The sequence below is a fragment of the Tauraco erythrolophus genome, chromosome 4 (assembly GCF_009769465.1).
Source record: "Tauraco erythrolophus isolate bTauEry1 chromosome 4, bTauEry1.pri, whole genome shotgun sequence".
Lineage (NCBI taxonomy): Eukaryota > Metazoa > Chordata > Aves > Musophagiformes > Musophagidae > Tauraco > Tauraco erythrolophus.
The window spans coordinates 79,838,727-79,863,681 of NC_141468.1; the positions used below are offsets into that span (position 1 = coordinate 79,838,727).

General features: G+C 36.5%; 1 protein-coding gene across 6 annotated transcripts in view; it reads right to left on the reverse strand.

Moving 5' to 3' along the window:
• Positions 1-719: 719 nt before the first annotated feature.
• C2CD5 (C2 calcium dependent domain containing 5) overlaps positions 720-24,955 on the reverse strand; it is a 68,821-nt gene continuing 44,585 nt past the window's right edge. For 2 of the 6 annotated variants that reach the window (XM_086611275.1, XM_086611271.1), the window contains 16 exons: positions 24,517-24,705; positions 22,643-22,834; positions 19,989-20,175; positions 18,797-18,961; positions 18,328-18,468; positions 15,375-15,438; positions 12,270-12,331; positions 11,159-11,257; positions 10,682-10,771; positions 9,791-9,878; positions 8,628-8,714; positions 7,095-7,145; positions 5,984-6,085; positions 4,954-5,144; positions 1,996-2,142; positions 720-1,297 (listed from right to left, as the gene is read on the reverse strand). In XM_086611275.1, the coding sequence (XP_086467401.1) occupies positions 1,166-1,297; positions 1,996-2,142; positions 4,954-5,144; positions 5,984-6,085; positions 7,095-7,145; positions 8,628-8,714; positions 9,791-9,878; positions 10,682-10,771; positions 11,159-11,257; positions 12,270-12,331; positions 15,375-15,438; positions 18,328-18,468; positions 18,797-18,961; positions 19,989-20,175; positions 22,643-22,834; positions 24,517-24,705 (1,987 nt within the window). In that variant the 3' untranslated portion in view covers positions 720-1,165. Of the gene's footprint in view, positions 1,298-1,995; positions 2,143-4,953; positions 5,145-5,983; positions 6,086-6,270; positions 6,325-7,094; positions 7,146-8,627; positions 8,715-9,790; positions 9,879-10,681; positions 10,772-11,158; positions 11,258-12,269; positions 12,332-15,374; positions 15,439-18,327; positions 18,469-18,796; positions 18,962-19,988; positions 20,176-22,642; positions 22,835-24,516; positions 24,706-24,955 lie in introns of all 6 variants that reach the window. The other 4 variants (XM_086611270.1, XM_086611272.1, XM_086611273.1 and 1 more) reach the window with 4 other exon arrangements.

The following is a 24,955-nucleotide window of genomic DNA, read 5'->3' on the forward strand; positions in this document are numbered from 1 at the left end:
TTACCTGGAAACGACAAATTTCCTTTCTGTGCATTACCCTCATTTCCCAGCTACTGTACTGGAAAAACAAACAAACAAACAAACAAACTAAAAACAAACAAACAACAAACCAACCCTAACTTGCAGAAATCAGCATCACGAACATACATCAATCTCCAACTAGCCAGGCATTTAGCCAGGCATTTCCAACTTGTTAAATGGAACGGACTCTGGAGTATACATCCATGTAACTGACTTTTGGAGGACTGTTTATGTCATCCTTGCAAGAGATCATGCCTTAAGAAAAAGAGCCTCAGGACAAGTCTTTCACAGAATCTCATATAAAAAAATGATCTGTTTTGTCAATATTGAAGTGAACAGCTTATCACAGCACCTAACACACTTTGGAACTTTTTGATCTTCCCCCCCTGCCCCCTCTAACCATAGGGATGACTAGGAACACAGCATCATGGTCTGGCAACTTTTAAAAACGAAACATGAACAAAAAAACACCCCCTAAAACATATGTTGTATACTAATTTTTAAAAAAATTAATCAACAGTTCACAAACAGTTGAAAAATATTTTTAGTGTGCAGAAATTAAAACTGCGACTTTTTGGTGCTGTTTCTTCCTCTTCACACTCTATGATCCAAGACAAGTTCAGACTTAACCTCACTCTTTGTTAGCCTGCGCACAAACCTCTTGCTCCTTTGGCAAATGCCACTAGTTCAGGCTTCTCAGTTATCTCCCACCCACCCCAACCCCTATTATATTTTTTTAAACTGAGCTGAGAATCAGCTAAGACAATATGCAAACTCAGAAACGGCTCTGAATTATAACTTCTCATGGTCCTCTTAAACAACTGAAAAACACAACGGAATTTTTGTTTACTTTCACAGTTCCACGTGACGCCTACTATTTTAATCCATACTTCCATATCAGTGCTCCACCTTTTGTCTAGGTTTCAAAGGGGCCTGTAACTGTAATTATAACAAAAGAATCAAAGCATACCTGCCAACATGCTGCCCTGACTGTCACACTAAGTTAAAGGACGAAGTATCGTGATTGTCTTGGATTTTGGCTATTCATGTTACAGGGAGATACTGATTTTGAAGATGCAAACCTAAACATTCCCACATTTTAAACAATCTTTATATTTGGCAGACTATTCCACTTTTTCTGTCTTCACGTTGTGACATCTCCTCCAGAACTTGTGGGCTGCGAAACAACCGTAGAAGGTTGCACTGGTAACATTTCTAACTCAGATTCACGTACAAAGATGACTGCATCGCCACTTACATTTATTAAACACTGGGCCTGGAAATAAAAAAAAGGCAATAGGCAGTTAACATTAAAGACTTATATATTTTATGTTTACTTATATCTGCTAGAGGTAACTATGCAGATAATGGAAGAGTCGACAGAGATCAGAGAAGGACAAATTATTAGAATTTATTAGGGAGGCAATCCCTGCTGTATTTCCTTTCATATTTACTCACTAGCGTGCTATCAAACATGTGGACAGATTCTTCTAAGATCAGCACAAATGAAGTATCTGGGTTGCTGCACTTCCTTTCACTACTGTTTTGAACTTATTTCATGTACCAGAACAACTATATTCAGCTGTTGCCTTTACTCATAAAATTTTGTTCCTTTATGTCCAAAATGCAGCATTTTGTATCAGCAACTCCACATAAAAAGGATAAAAATCCTAAGATGGCAACATCAGAAAAGCTAAGCAAGTTCAGCACTACTATTCTGCCATTTCCTGCAACTTACTCCATTCTAGTGAACTTGGTACTTTTCTCATTTGGGTATTTATGAAGCATATTCGTAATTTCATGCGAACTCAGGTGTTCAGAGTGCTCTTGGCTTCTTTGAACAGGCATTATGATGAGAGATCCAGAAGTGTTATGCAGACATGGCTCTACAGCATTCTTGTTTTTCAAATACATAAAATGTGTATTTGTGTCACACCAGTCACAACAGCATTGTTACTTGATATAATAATTTACCTGATTTTTGTTTGGATTCTCCATAAAAACACACTGCTTCATTATGTACGAGACAACGGCATTCCCCCCTAAAGCTGCAACATGAGCTCTCACCATGGCAAACACTTCAGCAATAAATGCGTGGAGAAAACCACTGACACCACCCTCCTAAAATGGGGGAAAAAAAAAATATATATATTTTATGTTAAGTATTGCTACAAGATGCTGAATACTTTACTTACATTTTTATCAGCCGAGTATTTCAGTGAATCTTAAATGGTATATATTGTACAGACTTAAAAGCTATTCACTATTTAATGGGTCACAGTTAAAAATCAGACCAATGGAACTTACTGTTTGAGTAAAAGCATCACAAGTAGGTTATTCATTGTGACTGGCATTCTCTGCAGTCAGTATGTTACACATACTCATATGTTTCAGACATTCCTACACCTCTGCAAGAACACGTAATATTCCACTAGAAGTTGAATAATGAGGTTTTATTTCATCAGAAATGACACTACCCATTTTTTTGAAAACTGGGAAGCAGATAAAGAATAATTTCTATTGAGGATTAAACGAGATTCAGACTTCTTGGAAATTAGTGGCAAGGAGCGGCTGTTACCTTGGGTCACTGTGACTTTATGTACGCTAGCGACTGTCATTAGTTCTCAACATTTACTAAAGAAATGATCTCTCAAAATACAAAGTAATCAAGGGGCAGGGTTCTTTGACAAGAAAACTATTCAAGCTTTTTTCTCTCTTGCCCAAAAGAACTTCTTCTAGCCATCTCATTTCATTTTTTGACTTGATGGTGCTTGTGGGGGATTTTTACTTCTTTAGTGCCAAGGTGAATAATTTAGATTGCTGTGAAAGCAGAAGGAAAACAATGAAGTATGGGGTTTTTTTGAGACAATCTTTATGAAAAAATGTGAGCGACTACATTGAGGGGGGAAACCTAACACACAAAACTCAGCAACCAACCAAAAAAATCCACAGAAAAAAAATGAGGAAAGAAACTAATGGTTAAAAATATCTACGAAATTTCAAAATGAAAGGCAAGACCACTCGACTTCCCACATGAGTGTGTGCCATTGGAGAAAATGAAAGAGGCAGGCTAACTAAGCTGAACTTCAACAAATACAGACTGCCCTCATTGTCTACTGGAAAAACTTTAATCTACTCTGAACAGACTCATAAAGACATTAGAAAACATAGCTGGGATGGAAAATTAACAAGCAGAAGGGCAAGTATAATTTCACCAATCCAAGTGTAAAGCATGAATGAAGTCAACTGCATCCAGAAATCAAAATTTCAATACAAGTTTGTCATTCCTTGTGAAATTTTGATTTTGTCCAAGTGTTTTAACAGTCACGGCAACTGATGGGGGAGGGAACCTGTAACAATATAAACCTAATACAAAATTTGATGACAACAGATAACAAAAGATTGTAAGTATGCACTTGTAAACAGCAAAACCTAAGAGCAATGAATACATTTGACTTTAAATTATCATTAATTTTTTAAGCACTGTGTCTGGTACATACTTCAGCTTATGAAGTATATAAGTTCATAGGGCCTCAATATCCTGTAAACTACCATGAGCAAAATATAAATCAATACAAATATGAATGCCGCTAATTATTTTTCCATAGAAGCCAAACCGCATTGCTTGAGGTGTACATAAAGACCACTCTGTTTTGACTCTTCCAGCCTCAGGGCAATACTGTGCAACCAGTATTAACACTAGGCTGTGACTGGGTCTACACAGCTGAAATAGATTCAAGTTCACTGCCCTCGGTGCGGGAAACAGCGCTCTGACAGCATCACAGAAACTGTACAGCCATCCCAACTTCACAGAGGAGTTGAACCAAACACTTGAGCAACCTACCTCTGCTGAGATCTGCTATCAGAGTTACCAAGGCTTGCTTAGCAGCTATTGAATTTGTATCTGCAGAAGCTGCAGCTAGTACAGAAATGTCATGTAACCATTTCCTCGGTCATACCATATACACACATCCTTTTGAAAATGCTCTCCTTTTCACATAGATTCCTGTTAAAAGGGGTCATAATTTGCAAGAGCCAAACAAGATGTTTGTCTGATTGAAGTTTCTCTAGAGAGCTCAACTCATTTTTATGAAGGTTGATAATTTTTATAAACATCTCCTATGTAATTTTATCAATGTGTAATTAGCAAGAAACAGCATACTCTTCAGCACTGACACACCAGGCAAGAGGTAAATTCTACTTCTGTGTCTGGAAATTGTAGCAGAAGGATGTAGCTACTTCCCAAAAGGACATGAAAATGGTAAGGAACACGTCTTGGAGTTTTGCATGCTCAGAGGAGTATCTGTTGTCCAGATCCAGACTGGAAATCATTGTTTGAGTATCACTAGCTAGCCCCTCTAAGCTTGTGTGGTAATATACTCCATGGCATGCTTTTGTTCATGTTCATCACACAGAGCTATGTTACTCACAACACACAGAATGTAGTACTAAAAATCAGCGTAATAATTACACGATATAGGAAACCTTGAATTAACCAACGAATCCTAAAATCCAAATACACCATGAAAGTTCACCACTGAGCTTGTTAAATGAGAGAATGGATTATTTCTTTTTCCCCATTTAAATTAACCTCCGGTTTGGGTTCAAATGATCCCAACTATCATTGTTGGTCAAAGACTTACTTTTTCCAAATAGGTCTGTTTAACAATTCAGTAGCTTAGTGTTATATGCAAATTCAACAACAGCAGCAATGGTTCAGTAACCCCTTCCTAATATCACCAAACACAAAGCAGCTCTATATGCTCTATGACAAGAGCAATGCAATGTGACTTACTGCCCACTCAGCATCTACCCTCAAGTGACAAAAACTCTGTTCCCTCCCTGTGCTATATCTGAACTCAAACCTCTTCAGAAATTTACCTTTGATTGTTATAATTGACAAAAAGTGCTAATCTCCAATACACAGCTCACCTCACGCAACGAAGTGGTTTCTCGTATAAAAAACATGTTGATTATCCCGAGATATTTGGTTATTTTTGCCCCAGGTAGAAAAGAAAGAGGTGTCATCTTAACAACTGAGACGGTAGAATTGGCGCAAGATGGAACAGAACGGGGCCGTAAGTATCCCTCAGCCAATGGACTTGTTTTATCAAGTGAAGCAGCTAAAAAAATGGGAAAAAAGAAGAGAAAGTAACTATCAAACAAGATCGATTATTGTTTCTCAAAACACAACAACTCTTCTTTATGGTTTCCAAATAGATTGGTGACAACATTCAGCTGCCTGTGATGCTCAGCCATATCATGTGAGAAAGGAAATTACCATGCAAGGCATGCAAAAGGAGACAAAAAGCTGAAATGGAATTTATTTGGAAGAGTGGCATTCCTGCAAAGGAAAACATTGAGGCGAGTAGCTGCACATACAACAATCAGTTATAAAGTGAAGATAAAGAAAAAAGTGCCAACATTTTGAAATACGTATTCTGCTGGAGGAACAAATTATAGGAAGTGTGAAAGTTGTTGTGTTTCCCCAGTGCAGCATTTTCCATTAAAACAGGTATTAATCTCTGCTAATTAAAGCAAGATAGTCAGACCTGTGGCCAAAGAACTACTGAAAAATAACTCACCACTTGCTAATTTAGTGACCATTGCCTTGACTGTCACCTTGGTGATTGCTTCCTGTTTCTCACCAAAAATTTTCCAAGATCATACATACACCTACATCCATGCAGTGTATGTTATACAATTAGTAGGCGTACACATTTATTGATAACTAATTTTCACTAAGTGAACAGAAATACTACATTTTGCTTTTTATGATAGTGGTTCATAACCCCTATATTAGCTTACAAAGACACTAACAATGTCGGCAGTTTTCACACTCAGTTATTCATTCTACATGTGACCTACGATACTATGGCTGGGCAGGAAACTCCACTATTAACCACTGGGAAATCAGAGATATGTCTCAGATTATCATAACGTGGTAGAAACAGCCGCCTACTTGTCTTAATTGATCCGCGCCTTATGGTCTGAGCTTTCAGTTTAATGAGCTCTATCCAGCTGTTGCATCTGTCTGCAAAGGAACTGTAATCAACTGACGTTGCTGAAAACACAGACAGAAAAACAAAAGAAAAAACAAAGAAAAAAAATATGGATGATGTCTCTTGCTCATCTCAATGCTCCTTTTGAGGAAGCAATTAGCTGTGTCTGAGAGAGAACAAACATCCCTTTCCGGGTCTGTTCAAAGGAAGTCATAGTATAGGTTTGGACAAGTCCAAACCAGTGTACCGATTTCTGGTGATGTCCCAGCTGTGAACCAACTGCCTGACTGGGACTTCATCACTGAAAAAACATGCAAATACAGTCATTAACGACTTATGCTAGATTATTTTTATTTTAATCTCATTTTAGGTATAAAGTTCTGGCTTCTTTCAGTTTATTTAAGTCTTGTTTAATTTTAATTTTCATTGCTATTCTTTTCCTCACAAAAAGGTGCTGATCATGACTTAAACTTCCTAACTATCTTAATCAATATCTAACCTACAGACTGAAAAAATGCTTTGCTGATGAGGGTAAGAGTCACGAGCTGAAACAACACCTCAGTTTTAAAACACGCATGAATTTTCCTCACAAAATGTTGTCCTCCTTTCCCCAACATCCCCCCTCCAACACCGTCCTCCCCCGTTATCATTACAATGAGAAGGAGAGTTGTTTCTGCTATGACTTTTGGTATTAGTTGCAGGGGTGTTTGCATATCTTAAAAAAAAAAAAGTTTTGCAAACACCGTTTCTTCATTATCCTGAAGAAACGGAAGGAAAACATGCTAACTTCAAATTAAGACAAGCAAAAAAGCTCTCTCTCAGGGAACTAATTTTCTGTCAGATAAAGTGGTATCACTGCATCTGACAGAGACACACTTCTTATTAACAAATCTGATTTTTGTAATTAAAAAACACATCAAAATATTATGATTATCATTAAGCCACACCAGAGCATGCATTCTCAGTTAACTAGTAAACACTTCCTGGATTAAGACACATCCAAAAAGAGTATACCAATAACCCAAGAATGCTCATTCTGTTCTGGCACATGGCTAAATTAAGTAAACTCACCTCTCTGAGCAGCAGGAATACCTGTGTGGGAACTTGCACCCTCGAGGGCTTCTAGTAAGACAAAAATGAATTCCATTCAGATAATATAAGAGTAGATTCATACAGTACAAGACTTTATAAAATTTTTTTTTGAGTAAAATATGAGAAAAAAAGTCTTTATATACTACGTACTTTGATAGCACAGATGAAATTGGTATAAATAACTTTACTAAATCTGTCTTGAAAATCATAACATGATCATTTACTAAAGATCATTTCTGTATAAGATTGTATATAAATCTTTTTAAAATAACATCTTACACAAAAGCATGTGAAAAAAGGTATCGATATATTAAATAAGCTGCTAAGTAAACATAAGTACAATGAAACCTCGAGTCTACTTGTGAGGAAATGACAGATGAAATAATTACACAGTTGAAAGCCTCTGAAGTGATGTACAATAAAATACAGAGTGAAAAGAACATCAGGAAAGTGATATACGTGAACAGGCTACCCTCTACTGGTCAGCACCCATTATACAAGTAGCACAGCCTAGTGGCAGTGAAAAAGACACCAGTCAAACTTCTGGATAGCATCTCTTTTTGAAAATGAAAGGTTAACAGCATCATAATGTGACTAATTAAAAGTTAAGCACATGCAAATGCATAAAAATAAAAAAAACCCAAAGCAATAAGAATATTATTGCTGAAATTAAACTGACCTCTGAAAACACAAGTAAACACAGTAGACACTCTCCAGTATAAAACTTACGTAATGGGCAAAAAAGGGAGCTTTAACATAAAAGAACATTTTATGTTCTTGTAAAAGAACATTTAAAATAATTTACAGATTTCCTATCACTAGCCATTGTGGTGGGCAGAAAACCCAACAACGGAGAGGGAAGTAAAGACAGCTGATTTCAATGAATGACGACCTAATTTTTAACACAGAAGAATCACGACAACCATTCTTGAAACGCAGCTCTGTCTCAGGTAACATAAAGCAGCTGTTTAACAGCTAAAAAGCGCTGGCTGCACTGTATAAATAGCTTATTATGCAAGTCCAGGCTCCTTTTAGGTAAAAAAAAAAAAATAAACCACCCCACATGCAATTTTGCTCAGCTGAACAATCAGTATTTGCTAGGTAAAATATTTCCCACCATGGAAACTATAAGATTAATATTTGAGGCTGAGAATACACGGAGCTATTTTATATGGGCCTTTTACAGAAGCAAAGCACTATGAGGCAAGCCTCATTGTTAAGTAATTTATAATTCTTTAAGACAAATGACACCAACACCCAGTGGTATGCAGCATTTCCAATACTCTAAATGCAAAGATAGAAGAACTACAGGAAACCTGTAAAAGACTATATCCAGAACAATTAGCCAACTTTTCTTATGTGACTCAAAAAAATCTGACTTTAGGAGTTAATGTATCCATTATGCTTAGGTAATAAAGAATACTTAAAGCATATGAAAGTACAGTAACAATGAAAGAGGAGGACTCAAAATCAGCAAAAATAAATAGTTCAGCATTCTTGCATTTCACTCACCTTTAGCTGGCGAGAATGGTTGAGAAGCAAGGGGATCAGAGGAAAGTTCCAATGGAAATTGTAGCTGTTCTTCATTGTCTGTAGATGCTTCAACAAAGAAAACACACCCAATTAATAATTAACCCCCAAAATAAGATTTGCCAATAATAATAAGCAGACATTCAATTTAGTCAGGTCTGACTGGAACAGGTTTTTTCAGCACACTTATACAGTGATGCAGTGCTGTATGAACAGTTAGATGTCTGACAATAAATCCAGCTGCAAAACTGAACAGAACCTGTGTTCCATTGAGCAGGATTTGATTTAGTTAGGAAAAAAATATTAAGTCAATTCATTTATTTTAGATTTGATTCTGCAGTTGGATCCGAGTTAGCTATACATTACAGTAAAAAGTAACGTGATTTATTTCATATAAAAGAAAACAAACAATTTACTGTTACTATTTAAGATGTAAGGTATAACTAATGTTTTAGAAACATATGGCTCTGTTCTACTACTGAATTCCATTCTTCAGAAGGGATTATCTTCAAAGTTCTGCCTGAATTCCCATATCCAGATTGCATACATACATTTCTAGCATAAAATGGTGCCTTAGCAAGATGACATACGCAGATTGCAGTAGTCTCTTCTATTCCCTCCATAATGCTATATGCTTCACTGATCTCCAAATATATTACTGACCTACTTAAAGGTGAGGTTTTCTAGGTTTTCTGAAGTATTATGAATAATTTATTTTCTGCCTTCTTGAATTAAGGACAAAATTTGTTACTTATAAGAACAAGTCTTCTCTAACGACTTAGACCACGTTTCAAAATACAACGGCAATGTTATCATCTGTTACACTAACTCTTTAAGGAAAAATACTCAAAGAAAGATGATACATGGAATAAGGAAATACCAAAGGTTTTTTTCATATTAGTAGAAGTTTGTTGATTACATACAAGCAAATACTTAATACTTGATGAGTAAGTCATCCTGCTGGATGTCGCATACATGAACTCTAAAAAAATTCTTACGTTACAACTTTATAATTTTATAGAACTTCCCTGTAAGAATGTGTAGACGTAACTGAAATTAAAAGGTAGACTCATTAGGTGATCGGGTGGGGGGGGAAAGGAAAGAAAAACATTATCTCTTATCTTTACATGCCTCACAACATTTACCTCTTTGCTGTGATTTTTCTGTAGGGGCTTTGTTGGCTTGTAATGTTTGGTTTTTGTCAAACGTAATTGCAACCGCTGTGACTGCAATCTGTAAATAAGAAATACGTGGCACATTAGGTAACTTAATCTCTCATACAATCTGCAAAAATAATTTTGTAAACAAGCCAGATTTTTCCATAGAAAAATAATGGGGGGGGGGAAGGGGAGGGAATCATCTAAGTAGACATATTAAAAACCCTTCACAGCAGAACATAAAAGCTAACACTAAGGTCCATTGTTAGAACATACACCTGACAGCGTTTGTCCTATATTTATGATTTTGTTCATCAGTTCCTTCCTTCTTTCTTGGTGAACTGACATTAAAAGAATCATAAAAACTCATTGTAATTGTATTTGTAAGAAAGAGAGATGCTTTACTGATTACAAGAATGATGCTATATATCTAAAGAAAACATTTTCTTTAAAAATAATGAAGTATATCACACCATCTTGAAACAGCAAGAAAAAATTAAACAATTATAATGACAGCATACTTAGGAAACTAGTGTACCATATTCTTGTAGCATATCTGGTAACACCTTTTAATGAGTATCTAGTCAGGGCTTTTTGTTTCTTATTTAACTAAAAAGATACACGCTGTTACAATGCACTGTGCTCAGGAAATGCCATGTAGTCCCATGATTCCCAAAACTGGTGAACTGTAAACTGGTGAACTCGACAGGTCATCCTTTTTCTTCACCAAACATCATGGCCTTAAGTTTTTACTTCAGAATTCGCCAGACATACTAGTAAATCAAATCCTAGTATAGTTTAGTCTGAGCAGCAAATGTTAATTACAGGCCAAAACTGGCATGCCTACACGCTGGAAGTCAAAAGCAGCAGTTTATTTACCTGAACTAATTCATCCTCCGGTAGAGCAACTGTAAAATTTACATGACAAAGGCAGCAGGGAACCATAGATCGTAGTTTAAAATACAAGCTCTGTTGAAGATAAGACATTAGTTGTGTTACTTAAAAAATGCATGGTTTATTTCAGAGAAATTAAAGAGGAACTCTTTTCATAGTAGGAAGCATCTCATCATACTAATTTTTTCTTTAAGAAGGATGCAATCTACTGTGTAGCAGGATGTATATTTCTGCTTCTAGAGAACCAAAGGACTATTGAGATTCAAAAGGCTTTGGAAATCCTTAACAAACTAAGAAGGTTGACTCTTATCTTTAGAGCAGCTTACAGACTCATTAAAGACACATTGTAACAGTCTAATTCCAAAAAGTAATTACGAAGAAAATGTTATTTTTAGTATAGCCTGATTTTACACTTTGTTTCCATTTAAATAATTCAAAAAACATTGGAAATAAGATTCTTACCTTCAACAGATTCTCACAGAGATCATTAAAGTTCTTATTAAGTGTTTGATTTGTTAGGTTAATGTTGCTTAATCTGGATACTCTTACTGCTGTGAACATCTGAATTAGAAACAAACACACTTATTTTTTTTCCCCAATATTTGTTCATATGTTATACAAAAAACAGAACAAACTCATAAACAAGGCAAATAATGCATAACATGGTAAGGGGAGGGAGAGAGAGGGAAAGAAAATGAAAAAACTCTAGCAACAGTAAGTCAAGTAAAGAGCTTATTGCTCATGAAATTTTACAAACAAAAGGCAATTTTTCTGTGAACTAATGTGTATGAAACAAGTGATTAAGATATGAAATACTCTATGTTCTTTTTATTTGCTTCATAAAGGTGTCATTCTACCTGCTATATATTTTGTTAACTGCATTTGAAAACTGCATGTTAAATTGTGTACAATGAGGTGGATAATAACGGACTGTCATTAACAGACACGCAGGCAATCCCACCATCCTGAGAGTACGCTGCTGGTGCAGTCATACTGTTTTCAAGTTTGAGCTGTGCCACTGCAAAGCACAGTCCTGCATTGCTCCAATTAGGTGTAAAAGCTCGGATAGATCTGGTTTAACTCTCTATATGAGACTGAATTGTGTTGTACAAACATGACCAAAATGTTTACATTTAATTATAAACGGAATTTTTCTCTACTCATCGCATTGGCTTTATCTAATTCTTATTTACCTTAACCTATTAATGTTACCATACTCAGTATCTCACACCAAGCAACACAGTCAACAATTTGTCTCTTTTAAGAGGCTTTAAAATCCATCCAGGCTCTTAAAAAATGTCCAAAACCTTAAAGTTCATATTTACTGTAATTGTTTTCTGATTTGGTATTTTTGTACCAGGTTCTCTGTTACATTAACAGCATTGAAAAAAACACAAAGAAACAGGTTTTCATACCCTATTTTTCTTACCAAAATACTACTTTTATTTCTAACAAAAGAGTATCCTTTTCACTTATCTTTCAAAGTTAGTGATCTTTAATATATATTTAAATTACTACAGCATATTTCAACACAATTTGGAAAAAAGTTTTCGTTTTCTTTGAATAACCTTACTTGAATTTCCGGTGTCCAGTTATTTATACCAGGCATAATTTCTGTGTTGCAACTGTAAAAACCTGTAAAGAAAATATTTGGGGAAATCTATGTTGCACATGGAAATATAAAAATACTTTTACAGAAACATCACGTGACCTTACTTGATGTTTTGCAAGTATTTGCCTTCATGTGGTTTTGAATGTTGAATAATATACCAGAAGATCGACCAACATTCAAAACAGATGTAGCCTCTGAGGAGTACAATATAACATACGCAAGAAACACGCGCTTTCTGCTATTCATACTGCAGTGAAAAAACAGATAGGAAAGATGGAACTCACCACTTCTAAAACACTAACTCACTACAGAATTCTTATTCTGCATATACCCTCAATCGCCAAAACACAAAGCCAGAAATTTTCCTTAACGCCAAAACATTCTTGTAGGAAGGGTGAACACCCACAATGCACTACTGCTCTGCCTAGTTTCTAATAGACAAACTACATACAAACAATTAAACTTATTAGAAAGGTGTGATTGGTAAAGCTAAAAGGCTTTGACAGCACAGAGATGCTTTAAAGATACTACCTAGAGACAGAGTGCAAATACGTAGCACTTACAGAGTTGAAAACAAAACAAAAAAAACCACAAAACCAACCAACCAACACAAAACAAAAAAAAAAACACACACAAAAAAAGAAGAAAGTATAATGACTAAGTAGCAGGGTAAGAAAAGTTATAAACAGCAAACAGGCAATGTTGAAAATCTGAAGATACAGCTAAATGACCACAAAAGAGAAAAACCTGGTAGGGCCTATGCAAATGCACAAAATAAGCTAAAAAAGACATTGCGTAGCAGCTTGTGGAAGGTGTAAACATCAATAGCTTTTCTTTCAGAACATCAAAAGCAGAAATCTTGTTGAAGAGTCAAGAAAGATATAGAAAGAATATGCAGAGGTGATAACAGATAACATGATAGCTGACAACTTGCCTTTTTTTTTTTTTTTTTTAAAAAAAACAATGTTCACCACAGTAGTGGAGCTTTCCACAACAGTGGAAAACCAATGCCCTTGTCTATTTTCCATCAGAGAATCCATCTTAAGCAAAAGTGTCTGAAGGAGATACAGAACAAATAGGCAAACGAAAAATAAAGATTCACAAAAACAACAGCAAAGGCAAAAGATGAAATAGCTGACTAATTGGCATTGAACTTTAAACTGCCCTACGATGGGAGGGGAGGATTCTTTAATCTTCAGGTGGTGACGAGGTGCTTTTAGTGACTGAGACCTACTAATTTGCTTAGTACAGATACCTGAACTATTGGCCCATAGAAGCTACTCCAGAAAATGGAGTTCATGGGCAGATGGAAAAAGAAAAGACTGCAGAGAAGCTGATACCACTTTTCTATGTAACAGTCATTGCTCACAAGCTGTCAACAAGCATGTAGACAAAAGGCATCAGACTGATACAGCCTACTTCGGACATCAAAAAGCGTGTGATAAAGAGTCCTTGGTGAAGGATCTTAAAAAACTAAGGGTAGAATGGAGTACCATTGAAGGAAACACAATTATTATAAGACTGGAAAGAGGGGGTCAAAATAAATGCTCAGTTTTCACAATGGAGACATCTATAACTCAGGATTGCATGCTTCCAGTGTATTTATAACTTATCTGCAAAAGAGGACAAAATGAGGTGACTGCTGATGGCCTTATTTTAGGATAGTAAAATGAACTGTGGCAGGACCTAACAATGGATAGTCAATGAGGAATAAAATATTTGATGGTCATAATAGTAACTATGACCAGGATAGTTCTGAGCTCAACAGTACTCAAAATGCTAAACAATGACATCAGTTATTAGGAAGGGAACAGATATGTGCTCAGAAGAAACATAGAGAAACTCACAAAGATAACAGAAGGAGGACAAGGACGGCCAAACGTACAGAGCAACTTCCCTATAACGGACAACTACATTAGCCTCTCATCCAGATCAAGGAGTTTTATCGAGGAGGAGATGACAGATACCTATACAACCACAAAGAGCACAAAAATGACTGATACACAGCCATGATTCACTGTTCTTCCCAATACATGAAAAAGGAAAAAGCGGCTGATATGAACCTGAAGAAGCTGGCTCTTACACGGGTACAGATCCTGATGCAAAACTCTGTGAACGCTGAAGGTGCACATGGGCTCAAAATGCAAACAGCCAAAGGCACAGAAGTTTGACTGAGGCTATTGTTTACAAAGACAGTAAGTTTCTCTCAGGACGCTGTTGAACTACGAACTGTTAGCACGCTGTTCTGTGAGATTTTTTTTTTTCCTCCCTCTTATATTAATGCAACACACATTCTCACCTGATCTCTGCCAGCGAGCAGACATTGAGTGATTCAGTACACCTCCCCCTAAGTAGGGTTCTTCAATTAATTTTTAAATGCAGACAACTAAACGGACACCTCACAAAGTTCTATTGCCAGCAATGCAGCCTCAACATTTGTATTTGTACTGTGAAGTAAGACAACATCCATTTCAAGTCTCCTGATTGAATTCTGAAAACTATTCACTTTGATCAGTTTTGTGTTTTCAAGGTGCAATACTTCCTAAAAATACATCTATTAAAAACACTGCAGAAGTTAGAAACTACTCTATTTCTATTATTTGACTTTACTGCCTTCTACAGAAAATGACCAATACTGACTTGGGTAAAAATGCTGTGGCTGATTTAAGAACTCCCTATCATTTTGGACTTCGCTTTTTTCAACAGCAAAGATTACAAATGTAGTGAACACAAAGACTTAAGTTGACAGTATGGCACAATCACAAGGCAAGAAAAATACAAATTCACTTGCTGAACAAGAGTACTGAAACGGCAAATTGCTCACTTTTAATAACATTCTTGGAATACAACACCAAAATGTCACATTACACATCTAGGAATACTTAAAGAACATTCTATTCTCCATACTTCTACTTTCATTGACTCTGAAATGTATAAATCAGCCACTCAGAGTGTACAAATCTTCAGAAATTATATACTCTTGAACTTTTTAAATAAAAAACCAGTTCTATTTTGTCATTTTGCAGTCTACAGTGCAAATTAGAAAAAATATGGTTTTAACTATACCAGAAGGTGGTGGAACATCTGTCAGTAAAGAATGTACGTCTTCCATTGCATCTGTATCATCAATCTGGAATAAGGAAAAATTGATAAAAATCATGTTACTGTTCCAGTCAGAAGCCTCAGAAAGGTGTAAAAAACTTTGTCACTGAGAGATCTATATCTGTCAGCTAAGTTGAGATTTAAAAAATGGATTCCATCAACCAGCCCTCTGAATCTTAACTAGCAGCCTATGATACACCTAACACTAGAAAAATAGTTCTCTTAATCATATTATATTAAAAATAAAGCAATGTACATAGAACACACAGAAACTGCAGTGGATAAGACTAGAATAACAAAAATAGTATTTCTAAAACAATTTAAAATGCTGACCAAAGTTCCACACAACTTGAAACTTTTTCCAGATAAAAAAAGAAACTACTAGAGCTTTCATAAGGTCTGTATTATACTGATGTGATCGTTCTCTGCCTATTCCAATGACACATAAAAATCCTTCCGGGACTTCAAAAACCTTGCTTAGTACGAACAGCAGAAAAATCAAATAGGGAAAGGTAAATCTGGGGATTATTTGTTTTTCCCATGCAAGTAACCTCTACTCCATTTAATCTCCAAAGACTTTTGTTACTTTAGATCAGATGAAGAGCATATCTGCCCTGCTACCTTCTGTAAGTATTTCTGTGTCATGTGTCTTGAGGTTCTTTCTGCCCTACTGATCTGCAAGAGATCCAAGCCTATCTCTAACTTCCAAAATTTTCTCACCAAGTTTTTTGGAAATTGTTTGTATTTTAATTCCAGTACTAAAGGGTTCTCTGTCAGGTATTTTCTCCTTCTCTCTTTCAAAGTAAGAGGAGTCATCTTTTTTTTTCCCCTCCAAAGAAAATACAGTCTCTCATAATTGCCTTCCCAGCACCTCATAGCATTTCCTCATCACAGAGAATTTTTTTTAACACTTTTTCTTACATATTTCCAGTGAATTAATTTTACTCTTGAAAGGTCAGAGTCAGGAGCTTCACTAAAGCTCCTGGAATATTGTTTCTGATATCCAACTTCTTAACAAAGACAGTAGTAAGTGGTTCCACAGGTGAAAAGTCTTTTTTTTTTCTATAAAGATTGAACTACCAAAACACAGGGACGTGTGTTGTAGGACAAACACATTCACACAATGCAAACCAGCAAACAACAGTCCGTAAACGTCAGATCTTATTTTTCTTGCTAACTTTAGCACCATCTATAATGTACTCTACAGTACGCTATCGTGTATTTACATTTTTCCCTTCTACATAGAGATATTGGAGTTAAATAAGGTACAAGGAAGAATTCTCCAAAACTGTAAAAAAAGAACTTAAGTCTGCTTGCAGGATATAGCGCAGTCCTTAAATAGCTGGTCTTTGCATGTTACATATCAAGCTTCTTTATGAGGCAACTGGACAGAAGTAGCATGACGAGCTTTTATTATTGCTCTCTCTTGTATTTGACAGCCTTTAGAAGCGAAATGGGAGGATGGACGTATGTTTTTCTGGTATTCTTCATAACTTGTCCAAAGGGTCTCCTGTAGTACAACAGTCTTTGTGGATTTTTTAAATGCCTTACACAATCATGCCTTACAAAGGCATTTGACCCTTTTTGCATTTATCAAAGTATTTTCTGATTGGTTCATCCATTTCAATATAATCGCAACTTTTGTTTTCAGGATACAAATCCACTCCTGTCAGTCTACACAGATGATGATATTAAAACAAAACCAAAAACCTGTTAAGACCAGCTGCAAAAATTACTTGATGAAAACTGTCCTCATTTCTTTTTAGTGTGAGAGTTTACTAGCATCGAAGTTACTTTCAGGGACTTTCCAATTTATTTATTGGGGTCCTAGTATACCCATAATGCATTGGACAGCAAAAATTTACTCAAAGAGCAGAAGCACCAACCAATCTCAATTTATTATACCAGCTTCTTCCAATCTGTTCTTTTTTCACTCTCCTTTCTTACCTCTGTTGCTGTTACAGTGCTCTCTCATTCTCCCCATCTAAAACCTTTCTTCTAGATTATTTTCTATGAAGACAGTGATTTCTGAAGATTAACATAAAGGAAAGTCTTGAACGTACCTTAGACTGCACTTACAGGCTGTAATTTAGTCAATTGTTTTCTTTTTCTTAGTCTAGGACAGGTATTTGTAATACCTATATCTACAAGACGACAATCAAAACTCTAGCCTTCTTTAGTACTTGACTCCTTTCCTTCAAAATTGTACGAAGTTAAAATCACATATTTAAATTTTATGAATAGAGAGGTAAAAGGAATCTACGTTATCTACACGTGTTGTTTCTAGTTCTAGTTGTAGAAAGAATTGGAACACTTCTCTGGAGTTTTTAATTCTTGAACTCTGAAAAGCATCAGCTGAAATTCAGAAAAGCAACTCCTTTTTATGTGCTGTCTTGACCCATGTGTTTTTTTGAATGCTTTGAATACTACCAGTTCTGGAAACTAGTAATTCTGAATATCCAACTGTAACAATAAGAGCTTTGAAACGGTAAGGGCATACAAGCTTTTTCTTTCCTAAATGTACAGTGTGACAGCACTGAACCTCAATGTTTGTAAAAATGTATCTAAGTTTTGGATCAGCCAAGACTGCTGCTTGAAGTAGGCAGAAGGGCATTTCTTACCAACTCTTAGTTATTATTCTAGACACTGCTACATGAACTGCAGGACAATCTTTTTTCAGATATTGTCTCTAGGCATAATATAGCTATGTTATAAGCAAACAGAGTAAGAAACAGAGAGACAACGCAAAATTCAATACTTAACATTTTCTACTGATATAAAATGGAAAAATGTATATACATTTACATAAGAACTGCCTTTGGAGATGAGTAAGAAAAACTTTTTTCATGTTTTCTTTTTTAAATACATATTTCAGGAAAAGAAAAGTACGAAAATGAGTACTGAAAACATTTATCACCTCCAAGACAAAAGCATCCTTTTTCCCATGTGAAAGGTCTAGCTCTGTAACTTCATCAGAGCTTTCTGACTGAGATCTTAATAACCTGGAACGTTGTCTTGGCTCTGGAATGGGAGACCCAATGATTTCTTCAGGTAGCTCCTAAAAAAGGATATAAAAATCAACAGCTGTTCTATGTAGCTTAGAAATAATTTCAATTATAAAAAATTTAAGAGGTCTAAGAATCATAACATTTTGAAAATAATTTTATTGAAAAATAAACCCAAGTACAAACTGATTTGGATATGTGGATTAAGAGGTTTGAAAATTCTAGTAGGTTCCCAAAAAGTAGTGAAAAAAAATCTATATCTCTATTAAAAAACAACTTAAGTTCTGAATGATTAAGTCAGTAAGAATTCATGATATACATAGTGTATATGTGTTTGACTTAAAATGCTTTTATTTTTAAGAATATAAACCCTTTACTTACTGGAGGATTAATCTCATACAGTTCCTTATTTTTTGCTATCGTATCATTTATTTTCTTTTGCATGTGAGATATATGCTGCTCATAGGTGCCATCATTTGGAGTCTTCCCAGCAATCTGAATACCACCAGGTGTTGGCAAAGCTGCTAGATACACACCTGTTGCAGACTTTTAAAAAGTCATTAAGAAAAAATGACAATTATGTAAGCACGTCCTTCTAATATTTTTATATAAAGTTTTCCATAACACTTATGCTAGAATGGACAGCACTGTTACATGTACATTACAGCATGATTTCTTCCCTTAACAAACACGTATCTCTCTCCTGTTCACTTACGAAAAAATCCACTATTCTTTTAATAAACTCTCTCCTCTTCTGGATCTTTTCCATGGCAGAGCTTTCAACTTAAAAGTTCCAAACAAGGTAGGAATTAGGTAAAACCTCTGCCCTAGTGTATTTTGCATAGGCAAGTGATGGTTTCAAGGATTTAAAACTTGGTCAAAGCATTTACAGTATCATTGAAGTTGTGATAATCCCATTTCTATTTACAGAAAACAGATCACCAGTTCAGACAAAGAACATGCAAGCCAGTCAACATTACCCAAGCATCTCTTACACTGATGCAGGAAGAAGCAGCATACTTCACTATCCTAACCCACACGACAGAGTGAGGTCAGAAAATATTGTTAATGAACGTTTCTAGACTATCTCTAAGACACCTCCAATCTATCATTTATTTCTTCAGTGCCATCAAAGAAGCAGCGACAGACCTTTTGTTGGCAACTAACCAAAAGATTTATTGAGAGACTTAATTGACCTTATTTGTCATGGAACTGCAATGCACCTTGAGGGACAGGGATCTCTTTGACAGGACCTTTAAAGAACACAAGCGTTTTTCTATAATTTATGCCATTAAAATATTTAAAGTTTCTTTTCCTCTCATCCCCTTTCTAATACTCTTGTCCCCTAACAGAGTTTCAAGAGATTCAAATCTTCTTTTTCTGGTGCTGCAAGACAGTCTGTCCTAATTTGTCAACAATTAGACACCTCATTCCTTTCCATCACTTCATTTATTCTTAAAATGACATTTTCATATCTCTAGTTACTCTGAATTCCACACTTGTTTCTCTTTGTGTCCTGAAAAAAATACTGTAAGAAAGCAAAAGAATCTCAAGATCTCAAGACCGTACTTACTGCCAACCCCATTAGCATATTTTCACCCACAGTGATCTGAATTCTCAGCCCGAACAGAGCATTCATTCCTCTCAGCTTAAGTTTATTCATCAGCTGGGTGTGCACTTCATATTCCATAAATGGCAAGAGATTGCTGATAGATGTCGCATTTGCTTCAGCTTGAGCTTTCTTCTTTAGACGGCACAACCTGACAACACAAAACAGTAGATGACATCAGCTAATGAACAGTTTTAATGGACTGTTGGAGACTGAAAGTGATCACAGGCTATTTTCATCTCCTTCTCTCTTAGTCCAACCTAATACAATCAGTTTATTTTTACTGTATTTTAAGAGCCTGTAAAATATTAAATTCTCGTCAGGAAGATCAAGGCAGATTGAGACACTGAGTGTCAAAAAGTAAGATATTACTTTCATTTTTAATAGGAAACTGTGTATTTAAATTAACAATAAAAATGGGCAACATAAAAAGTAAACTTATGAAATAGAACAACACACAACCTTCACTAACATTCAAAAATATTCCCTTTCAAAGCATATTACAAAAATTACAAATATTGTATTTTTAAAAATCACTGAATAAAGTCACGTCTCCTTTCTTAAAACACACTTAAGGACTGTTGTCTGACAGAAACAAGATGCATCACACAAGGTTTTTGCCATGATAGTCTGACAGCACTGAATAACTGTGTCATGTAAAGAAGCTTTCTACAGATTCCAGGTATCTATCTGCTAGATGTATGGCTAAATATATTGACACTCCTATCATATAGCAGCAGCTGTTAAAAATTTACCCTGCTCACTCTTGTCAAAGCAAATACTGAAGACAAACACAACTTCTCTGCTACTGCAAGTTGCCTGGCTTTTGTTAAACACCCCCCCATAAAAATAGATTCTTTCAAGGGACAATTACTGCAGCCTTTTTCAACTGAGCCTCAGAAGCGATGCGGCGTATTCTTCTAGATTGCTGCAACTGTAAAATACAATGGCACTTCTTTACAAGAACTCCTTGAGACTGTCTTATCTGAAAATTTGTGTTTTCAGCTTTTCTTCTAGTAAGACCCCAAATGCAAACATTTATTTCTGTTGCTGCAAACCTCTTAAATGCTTCAGGTACAAGCACAGGAAATTACATCTACTGGCAGAACTTTTAAAATTCCTACGAATAGAGTTATTCAAGGTACACTCCGCAACAAAGAAAAAAGCAAGTGCCCTCACAGCTCAAGCACTAACCAGACTAAAAATACTCATGTCCCTCAACATGGACAAGTTACCAGATGTCCATCAGCTGACAAGGGTCGACCAATGGATGTCATCTACCTGGACTTGTGCAAAGCTTTTGACACTGTCCCGCACGACATTCTTCTCTCTAAACTAGAGAGGCATGGGTTTGATGGATGGACCACTCGGTGGATAAGGAATTGGCTCAATGGCCGTACTCAGAGAGTAGTGGTCAACGGCTCGATGTCCATGTGGAGACCGGTCACGAGTGGCGTCCCTCAGGGGTCCGTGTTGGGCCCGGCCCTCTTCAACATCTTTGTCGGTGACGTGGACAGTGGCATGGAGTGCACCCTCAGCAAGTTCGCCGATGACACCAAGCTGTGTGGTGCCGTTGACACGCTGGAAGGGAGGGATGCCATCCAGAGGGACCTCGACAGGCTGGAGAGGTGGGCCCGTACCAACCTCATGAAGTTTAACCAGGCCAAGTGCAAGGTCCTACATCTGGGTCATGGCAATCCCAGGCACAAATACAGACTGGGCGGAGAATGGATCGTGAGCAGCCCTGAGGAGAAGGACTTGGGAGTACTGGTGGATGAGAAGCTCAATATGAGCCGGCAATGTGCTCTTGCGGCCCAGAAGGCCAACCGTGTCCTGGGCTGCATCAAGAGGAGCGTGGCCAGCAGGTCGAGGGAGGTGATTCTCCCCCTCTACTCTGCCCTCGTGAGACCTCACTTGGAGTATTGCGTCCAGTTCTGGAGTCCCCAACATAAGAAGGACATGGACCAGTTGGAGAGGGTCCAGAGGAGGGCCACGAAGATGATAAGAGGGCTGGAGCACCTTTCCTATGAGGACAGGCTGAAAGAGTTGGGGCTGTTCAGCCTGGAGAAGAGGAGGCTCCGGGGTGACCTTATAGCGGTCTTCCAGTACCTCAAGGGGGCCTACAAGAAAGATGGGGAGAGGCTGTTCAGGAGGGCCAGTTGTGATAGGACAAGGGGTAATGGTTTTAAAATAGAGGGAGGTAGATTCAGGTTGGATATTAGGAAAAAATTTTTTACCATGAGAGTTGTAGAACACTGGAACAGGTTGCCCAGAGAGGTGGTGGATGCTCCATCCCTGGAGACGTTCAAGGCCCGGTTGGATGAGGCCCTGAGCAACCTGATCTAGTTGGAGATATCCCTGTTCCTTGCAGGGGGGTTGGACTAGATGACCTTTGAAGGTCCCTTCCAGCCCTAACGATTCTATGATTCTATGATTCTATGACACAACACGTAACACGGGGAGGAGAAGGCTGTCCTTCTCCTGTACCCCAATACACTGTCATTAACTCCTAGCAATTCAACATAAAAATGTAAGGTTTGATGACGTACTGGATTTTAGCAACAGGAATTCTTTCAGAGATCTCCAAAACTTTACTAAGAAAATATTTCGATAGATACCTGGCTTGAATAAGACATCCCTTCCCAATAACTATTGCCTCTACAGGAAGATCAATTGTGGTGAAAAGGACATCAGGAACTTTTTGCTTCCTGCAGTTGTAACAATAAGTGAGGTGAGCAGGGAATGGCATGTTCAATTCATCATACGGTATATGGCAAAATCCACAACCTGGTGGTGAAGCTTCTTCAATCCTAAAAATACATTATGGAGAACATACATGAAACATCTGCATCTTATTAAGAATGATCAATACATGCACATGTGTATAAACACCTACAGATACCTACTTAAATCATACACTGCAGCTATACTCTGCTCCATTATACCAATGTGACAAGTACTGTATTTTATGAGTTAGAAGAATAAAATTAGGCTGCACAGTACTAGCTAAAATGCTATAAATAAAACTTGCATTGAAACTTGTTATGCAGGGATCAAGAAAAAGTACATATGATGACCAATAACATATAAACCCAAAACATTACTGAGCTGACTTTAGGCACTATGATTTCTAAATGTAGTCCATGGTACAACATTGTACGGAGAATGTGCTGTACCAAATACAATGAAAAGTCTTTTACATGGATTGCATCCAAAAACCTACACAAATCTAATGAGCAGAACACAAACAACAAACCAACCATCCTACTGAGAAGCAGCACGATAATATATTAACATTGCAATAAGAAGAGCAAGATTATTTCCTAAGATAAGGGATTAGATACACCTTGTTATTCACTTAGAACGCCTAGTTCCACTCTTCCGTAAGAAATATCTAGGAATGACCACTATAAAAATACGAACAAGGAAAGCACAGGCTAACTGCATCACTGCAAATTTATTCTGTGTCACGCAAATAATTCTTCTCAGTGAATTCTGAAGAGATGCTTAAGCAAATCTGATAGATTTGGAACACTAGTTATCACAGACTTTGGCAAACATATTTTGTCTCAAACATGGGCTGTGTCTCTTTCGTTGTTTTATTTTCCTTTGGCATTTCTAGTTTGCACCAAGACTCTTAGTAGCACTGAAATACATCTTTTGATAAAAATGCAGTTTTCTTCATATTATGAACATGACATTTCTTTCTCTCCATCATATAGTGAATACGGAAATAAATATTTTTCTTCTGGCTACAGTTTTCAAAAATCTATACGAGAATATAATGTCCTCCTGCTAACAAAGTAAAATAATAATAAAGAATACTATGCTGGCAGAGTTATTATGGAAAAAGTAATACAAGTGCTAAGGTGTAATAAACAGCCTTACTTATGACAACAATAATACCTTGAAATATTTGATAACTATCCTGAAGAACACATAACAAATAATCAATACGCATTAGTTAATCTAACTACTTTTTTCTCCAAAATAACTGTTTGTCAATACTCATTCTTCAAATATTATTTGCAAGAGCAGAAACAAGGGGAAACTTCATGTTTTTCCTTCAGTTTCATTTTCATTATTCTGTTCATAAACTTCAGCTATAACATACATCTTTTGTAAGAATCTAGCACTGTCTTTGTTTTACAATCAAGCTATTTTATCTCCCACACAGCTCTTAAATAGTAGAGAGCACATATACACATATTACAGCCATAGCAGCATTTGGCTTATATAACTTATCATATATCTGCCATTTTTTATAGTGTGATATAAAGTTGAGAAAGATACCTGAAGAGCGGCAAAGAAAAAAAAAAATAGTTATGATCTGTGGTTAGTAGTCAAATGTGTTACCTTATTCAGACTGTTAGAAATAAAAAACAGAATATCTAATTTGGTGCAGAGTCCCATTACTTCTGTTGTTGTTGTTGTTAGTGAAAAGCAGTAAAGTGGTTGGTCCCGCATCCTGCACTGTAACACTGTAACCTACCCTAATAGAGAAGAACTATCTTGGCTCTGAGGAAAAAAATCAACCTCTCCCTTCTCTGACCCTATGGAAAAGAAGCCAGGCTGCCATGACAACCTTTGTTCCAAACAGCCTTCCATGGTGCCATCCTGAAGAAACCTAGGGTTCAGTACAGCTGCTGTGCCAGACGCGGACAAAATACAGACCTCTTCACTATAAGAGAAAAGAATTACAACAAAGTAAATTCCTACTACTTAGTGCTATTTTTATTTAAAACTATTAGATTAAAAGGCTGGTACAAAAGTCCCAATGAACTCAATATAAACACTAATTTTGTGCATTTGTGCAATTTCATCCATTAAATCCCACAAATAATCCTCGTCTGGTATTTAAACCATTGTGTAAGTAAGAGATGCAGGAAGATTGAACAGAAAGACTAAAGAGCTTTGCTCTGTGTTATAAA